This window comes from Tyto alba, unplaced genomic scaffold (assembly GCF_018691265.1).
Source record: "Tyto alba isolate M040663 unplaced genomic scaffold, T.alba_DEE_v4.0 Super-Scaffold_19, whole genome shotgun sequence".
NCBI lineage: Eukaryota > Metazoa > Chordata > Aves > Strigiformes > Tytonidae > Tyto > Tyto alba.
This window is the reverse complement of record NW_024881281.1, coordinates 10,945,751-10,953,176: the sequence shown is the minus strand read 5'-3', so window position 1 is coordinate 10,953,176 and position 7,426 is coordinate 10,945,751. Positions and strand designations below refer to the sequence as shown.

Here is a 7,426-nt window from a genome sequence, read left to right as displayed (position 1 = left end):
CTACTGACATTTGACAAAGCCTTTAAGGTCTTCAAGAAATTTAATGTACTCCCGGTGCTCCAGTGCAGTGCTGAGCTCTATTAACTCATCAGCAAACGTGTTGTCCACTCCTCGATCAGCCAGGAAATCCATTAAGTGATCATACAGAGCCTGGAAGCAAAGAACAGGAAACTTCCTCAGCAGAGCACATCTGGGCTTTTTAGGGGCTGCTCTTAAAATGCCCCATGGCAGCTGGCATTTCCTTCTCTCTGGAAGATCAGGGTAGTATCTGATGTAAATACTTGTTTGAAAGACTAAGTCTCTTACAATAATCAACTTTTTTTTTTCTTTTTAATTCTACGTAATTGTTGCAACTCTAGTATATGTTAATGCTTGCGGGTTCCCCCCTTGCTCCTCAGGAGAACAGATACCATACTGCAGTAATGATAATACTGTCTTGAATTTATTGGGTTTTTTTGTTGTTGTTTTTTTGTTGTTGTTGGGGTTTTTTTGTTTGGTTGGTTTTTTTGTTTGTCTGGGATTGTGGGTGGTTTTTTTATTATTTTTGTTTGGTTTGGTTTGTGTTTTTTGTTTTTTGTTTTTTTTTTTTTTTTTTATAGACCAGTATTACCGAGCAAATGGTTCATTTGGGACTTTTGTAATCTGAGTAATCACAAACCATACACATTTTTTATTAATTTTCTGTCTCAAGTCAGAGAGGGAAAAAAGCCCCCAAACAGCAGCATGGGATGTTCTAGAGCACACTAACCAATTTGAACACAAATGCTTCCCAAAGAGAGATAAACTCAAGGAGTAAATTTTTAACTATATGATACAGAGCCTCCAAGTAAGATTTAAGCTTCTGAAAGCCTGACACAGAATATAGAAGGTGATGCCAAATTCTTGGGCTTATCAGTTGTTAGTGTCAGCACTATAAAAACATACCTGGAAAACCCAGAAAACAAAGACGTCTATCCATGGTATCTGATAAGCTACATGGTTAAACACACAGATCAAAAGACTTCTGAGCAATTGTCAAAACACCTCTAAAGCGTAGGGTGGCTGCTAGAAAATTAATCTCCAAAACCCAGAACAGTGCAAGCTTCGACAGGTCTGTCTGGCTGCCGGTAACGTCACCAGCACTGCGCGGCTGCTGGGACCACGTAATAACCCTCACTCTGCAGCAGAACCACTGTCTCACGGCGAGCTGGGGCAGAGTGGGGAAATCCCCCATCTTGGGCATCTGGGACAGGACTCGGGCCTAACTCAGCAGGCGGGATAGGCTGAGGTGCCCTCTGCAGCCTACGGCCGTGTTAGCAGCACTCACCCAGTCAAGGGAATCCGTATTGAGGGTGTAGTTGGTGTCCTTCCAGTCTGATTCTCCCGTGGGCTGAAAACTGACCTCCCGAATTGTGAAAATATCACTTTCTTCCTCTTCCTCACGCCCAACCTGGAACATGTAAGGTGCACAATTAGCTGTAACTACCGGGCCCCCTCCGCCACCTCATCCTGGAGTGAGGAATGTTACACTGCAGGCAAACCCCCAAGGCCTGTACCAGCCCTCTGGAAATCAGCACAGGAAATCCCATCAGGCTACCAGCCCCGCCAGCCAGAAGTGACCTGATGCAAGTCAGCCATCTGATTTTTACCAAGATGTAAAACCTCTTCTGTCCTAAATCTGTCTTCACAAGTCTGTCTAACTTTGTCAGCTTGGACTGGCTGCATAAATGATCTGTTGAGGTTTACAAAATAACCCACAAAGATCATGCTGAAGCAAAGCTCTCAATTTTATTCCTGCCCCCACCCTTTTTTGTAATCCCTACTTCTCTTTGTGACACCTCACAAGGATGAGATTTGCAAGTTACTGTCACTGTATTAAATCTATCTTATTTTGGCCATTCCTGTTTACCCCTCTCAAGTTGTCATGCTGTTAAAGTTAAGCCATGCCTCCCTCCTCAAATTCAGCAAATGGGCCAATAAGCAGCTGATCAGAAACACCAGGTCAGGATGTGAGGAATGCAACCTAACATCTCCTCTCCAGAGAGTATTCTTGCAAACACAAAGCCTTGTGTGTGTGTGTGTGTGTGTGTGTGTGTGTGAAAAAAAAACAGAGGAGACTGCATCTTCTGCAGATTCAGAAAACTAACACACTATGGAGAGCAGTTAGATTGAACAGCAGCACAATTACAGAACAGTCAAGAAGGAAACGTGCAGCAAGTCACAGCTCAGAGTTGGCCACGGCTGACACACGACCAGCTGGATACCCACCTCATCCTCAGGATAATGGCAGTCGAGAACAAGGGTCTGTTTTGTATCATCTTTTATTACTTCCACTACAAAGTTTGGAGTTGATGTAAGATCAGGCTAAATAAAAGAAAAGTTGCATCAGCACTGGAGTCTGAACAGGAACCAAGGTGATGAGAGTACAGCCCAGCAACACAGCCCTCCCGCGCGGGCTGTTCCCCGTCACCCTCTTTCTGGAATCTCTGACCTGACCAGGGCAACCCAAACAGCCCCCAACCTCGCCAATGGCCCTTCAGCCCCTCGCCTGCTCTGCAGCTGGTCACACCAGTAAAATGGCACCTGGGAGCACTGGCCACCCCCTGACAAGCCAGAGCCTGCAGCTCACCTGATGGCTCCCTCCAAAGCGACGGGACCTGGGAACAGACTCAGATAGTTTTGAGAGCAGGAGCTGCTCGTGCCTGCCCTCCCTCCTGAAGGAAACCCAGCAGGGCACACACTGCCAGACACACCTCCTCGTGCAGCGATCCTGCGCTGCGCCCTCAGGCATGTCCCGGAGGGGAAGCAGTGCACCAGTGTCCCCAGTATTGTCCCACCCAGCCGAGTACAACGTGCTGGAATAAACAGTGCCCTTCAGAAAGCGGAACTGAACTGCTACAAACCAGGCATGGTGCAGCTGCACTCGTTTGGCATCAGTGTCACTGCACATGAAGCCATGTGCTGCAAATTATATTGCTTTATATTGTTCATTTAGTTTCTACCAGTATCCCTACTTACAGAGTTTCTTTAAACAGGAGTGAGACACTTCTGACCAACAAAACTACTCAAGTGAAGTCATGTGAATAACTTTGCGCTTCGTTGATGTTGCCTACCAGCACAGAGAGTTACACTAGCTAGGTACAAAATGCAGCATTAATTGCAGGGGGTTGCAAATGCAAGACATACTCAAATTCCTCTCATTTCTCCCCACAGAGCCTCTCACCCGGTTCTGCCTTTCTGCTGCAAAGAGGAAGGTCACAGCCAAGTGACAAACAACCCAGAAACATCTGCATTTTGTGACAATGCTCCCAAGTATCAAGTGAGAGGGAAAAAAGCCTCAACACTTAAGGGCAAGGTTATACCCATCACCAAAGCGCACATCAAGACTAAATTTACCTCCTGTTCATCAGGTTTCTGCTCTTCTTGTGTTTCTTCATCAACTGAGGGCGGAATGCTGTTATTGATGTTGAAGGTGACTGTTATCCTTCAAGAGAAACAGAAGCAGTTACTTTGAGCACGCTCAAGAAACACCCATCAAAATTTCTTCTATTTGAAGCTTTTGTTGTGGGGGCAGCGTTCCTGGTGCTGAATTCACGCACCATGAACAAGACCAGGTGTTGCAGGAAGAGTTTAAGACACACTGAATGAAGCTGGCTTCCTCCAACTGCTCTCGTTAGCAAGCGGTTTTTTTTTCAGGTTTTACTGAGCAACTGTTATTTTTAACGCAGGAAGACTGCATGAAACCGTGCAACGCAAGATAGCAGCAAATTTGTGTAATGAAAAAAAAAAATAAACAAACAAAAAGCCCAAGGTGGTAAAATAAAGAGCCTGTGCAACGCCCGGTTTGCACAGGCCGGACAGAGAGCAATAAAAGTAACGTGAGCAGGAGAAATGCGGTGCCTGTTACCGCCCGGGGGCCGCGCTCACCTCTCCCCCGCCACCTTCCGCACCAGCTTGGCCTCCGTGCCGCGGACATCCAGCTCCCACCCGCCGGAGATCTTGGGCAGCGATTTGTGTTTCTGGATCTTCTTCTCCTCTTTGATTTCATCCGCCAGGAACTCCGCGAAGGCTCTGTCGCCTGGCGGGGAGAGGGGTTGAGAAAATGGCGGGGGGGGGGGGTGGGTGGGTGAAGGAAATGGCCCCCCAGCACGTGCTGCACCACCCACCCCCCCGCCGCCTCCCCTCAGGGCCGGCCCCGGCCCCGGCCCCCGCCGCTCACCCTCGGTGTGGAGGCCGCCGCAGCCGCAGGACACGCCGCCAGCCGAGCCCCGCCGCGGGCGGAGCAGCGCCGTCCGCCACCCGCCGCCGCCCAGCTGCCAGAGGGAGCGCGCCAGGGGCGGCGCGGCGCCGGGCGGCGGCAGGAGGGCGCGGGGAGAGGAGGAGGAGGAGGAGAAGGAGGCGAAGAGGCGGCAAGGCGGCGGGCGCAGGGCGGCGGCGGCGCGCAGGGCCCTGGCGAGCAGCATGGTGCGGCGCGGCGAGGCGAGGCGGGCGGGCAGAGGACGCGCCCGGCCCCGGAACCGCCCGCCGCGCTTCCGCCCACAGCCGGCCCGGCGGCCCCCGCGGCGGGGAGCGGGTGCCGCGGGTTCGAGTCCCGGCCCCGGCGGAAGGGAACGCGCCCGCAGCATCGCTGGCGGGTGGTTTAAAATAAAAAAAAAAAAAGCGGTGGTGAAAATTAAAAAGCGAGGGCGGGGGGACGGGGCAGGGACGCCTCTCCCGCCCCGGCGCTCAGGTGGGGCCGGGGCACCGCTGAGAGACGCAGAGGGATGTGGAAAAAAATGCTGAGGGTTCCCTCGGGGCAGCAGGAAAAGGGGTGTAAGGGCTGAACGCTTTACTCCTGTACATCACCCCACCCACCCTGGGTCAGAAGAGCCCGCTTTCTGGCAAGAACTCAGTTTACTCAGAAGCAGGAAAGAAAAAAAAATTTTTTCCCCCTCCTTTTAGCAACATATATTTTAGAGAGAAGATTGACCGAGACAAACTGTTTCCTGGCATTGTGTCCCCTTTGTCTAAAAGCTGTCACCGCTGCTCCGTAGTGAGTAGAAACACAAAAGGCCCAGTGCTGCTCACTGCAAGCGATAATGGAATAAATCCACTTTCCTTCACATAAAATAATAAGTTTCCCCTTTGGAGTGGCATTAGTTTCTTAATTCCATATTTTAAAAGATGATTGTTTGGTATTGCCTCTTTTCTCCAAGAGGGAAAAAAAAAAAAAAAAAGAAAGAAGTAGATGCCAAGGGAATATGGAAGAAAAACCAAGTGATACTAATGGTAGATCTGTGGTTCTTGACAACACAAAGTTCCAAACTTCTAATGGAAAACTAAATTATAACAGGAGCAGGTTGGGGGAGGCATAAGGGGGAAGAAGCACTGGTGCCAGAGCAGGAGACACAAACAACTGATGATTCAAGGACCTTTAAAGAAAGCCCAATCTCTAAACCACATCTTCATTATCATTTTGCTGTCTTCTGCAAGTTGCCCTGATTAGCTGTTGTGGACGGTGTGCCAACTCCAAAGCTACAAGGGCACATAAAAGAGTCAGAAAAGCCACAAGTATTTGCTGAAGAACAACACGCCCTAACAGCAAAAGGGGCAAACAAAGATGACACCAAACACGCAGGCAGCTGGACAACCTCTCCAAGAAACCGCTGCCAGCCCCTCAGGCTTAGACACAAGCAGCGAAGACCCTGGACAGGCAGGCATTCCCCTTATTTGTACAAGCCAGTACCCCACGATCAGAAATAGTTGGGATCACAACATCAGAAATGTTTCACTGGTGGCAAAAGTTAGCATTTATGCAAAAAAGCCGACCATCCCTGGCCCTGCTGCCACTTCCAGGCCCACCCTCCACCCCCACCTGCCACCTCAAGGCAAGACACCACCTGGCAAATGCCAAAAAAGTACAAATTAAGGTTTGGCAGGTCCCCAAAAATTGCTACTACTGCAGCCTCTCGCTGTGAGGGGGACCGATGGCCATATGTGCCTCCGACTCTGAAGTGGTAGTTGGGAGGATTTTACATGTTAGCTCTAGCAGATACAGGAGCTGAGGTTACTGTGTTCTGTTGTGATATCAGTAATAAAGAAATCACATCACGGATCTGGGGTTGGGGGGGATCTGACCCCTGCCCTCTGAGCTAAGGTTAACTAACAATAGGGAATGCCATGCCATTTACCACGATGGTGTTAATTGCCCCAATTACAGAACATATCTGTGCATGGATGCATTGGCAGAACAGTTGAAACTTTAAATGGTCGCTTCTGCTTCAGGACTTTGCAAGCAGGATTTGCTATTCAATCTGTAACTGTCTTGTGGGGATTCCTGAAGTGGGGTCCTGTTGTGCTGCCTGTGCAGGCTTAAAGGTGGTAACTTTAAACCAATATCGTATTCCAGAGGGGAGGAAGAAACTACTCAAACCATTGGGGAACTTCAACAAATGGGAACTGTTAGAGAAACTAGGACTGCTTTCAATAATCCTATTTGGCCTGTTCATAAACCAAGTGGCACTCGGAGAATGACTGTAGATTACAGAGAACTGAATAAAGTCACCCCCCCAGGTGCAGTTATGGTACCAAATATGGCTAGTCTTATAGAAAAAATGAGCAAAAATGTACAACCCTGGAAGGTGTCAATAGATCTTGCTGATGCTTTCTTTTCAATAGCTATTGCTTCAGAAAGCCATGACCAGTTTGCCTTTACCTGGCAGCAAAAGCAATATACTTTCCAAGTACTGCCTCAGGATACAAACACAGTCCCTCTGTTTGCCACCAAATGACAGCAGCTGATGTGGCTCTATGGCTGGGTACTGTGACAGTTTACCAATATAATGATGATCTATTGATTATGGCAGAATCACAACAAAGAAATGAAGCAGCTGCCGAGTCACTGAAAGTGCATTTACAGGACCAAGGCTGGGCAATTAATCCAAAGAAAACACAGGGCCCTAGTACTACTGTACAATTTCAGGAATAGTTTGGTACGGACAGATTAGAGAAATACCAAATAAGGTACAGCAAACAAACGAAGGGTTTGGCTTCTATTTGTTCTTTGTATTTCAGGTATCTTTGATGAATACCCGTGCCTTCTCTAGAGGAGATAGCATTGGAATGGTGTCACTGCTGTTGCGGCTCCAACACTGAACTGCAGTTCAATCTGAAAAAGCACAAGCCCTAGCTCCCCAATCTGTGTGGGCCATCACCCCACCTCAGGTTCCCAAACCCCGAGACACTAGCCAGAGGAGCTGGAGCGACAGCGTAGGTACGACTGGAAGGAGACGACACTCCTGTTTTCCTCCCCTATCACAGGTTGGCTCATCGGGCTTCGTAGTCTTATACTACAAGCACATACCCTGGATCCATTTCTGCAAGATCAACATGTAAATACTTAGATTTGGTCAGCTGCTACTGTAACTAACTCATCTGCCTTTTATGTTAAGATTGTCAACTGCAGGTC

The 7,426-nt window shown here is 48.8% G+C and overlaps 1 protein-coding gene across 1 annotated transcript; it reads right to left on the bottom strand.

Moving 5' to 3' along the window:
* On the bottom strand, positions 1 to 4,442 carry LOC104359986 (complement C1q binding protein). The gene is made up of 6 exons (XM_042791367.1): positions 4,199 to 4,442; positions 3,907 to 4,057; positions 3,376 to 3,463; positions 2,248 to 2,343; positions 1,307 to 1,429; positions 1 to 150 (listed from the first exon to the last, which is right to left on the bottom strand). Exons 1-6 carry the CDS (start codon positions 4,440 to 4,442, stop codon positions 1 to 3), a joined length of 852 nt encoding a protein of 283 aa, XP_042647301.1.
* Positions 4,443 to 7,426: the final 2,984 nt, after the last annotated feature.

Coding starts and splice junctions, on each gene's coding strand:
- LOC104359986 (XM_042791367.1), bottom strand. CDS start 4,442: ATGCTGCTCGCCAGGGCCCTGCGCGCCGCCGCCGCCCTGCGCCCGCCG. Junction 2,344..3,375: donor AGAAACCTGATGAACAGGAG/GTAAATTTAGTC, acceptor TCTTTTATTTAG/CCTGATCTTACATCAACTCC. Junction 151..1,306: donor ATACGGATTCCCTTGACTGG/GTGAGTGCTGCT, acceptor CTTTGCTTCCAG/GCTCTGTATGATCACTTAAT.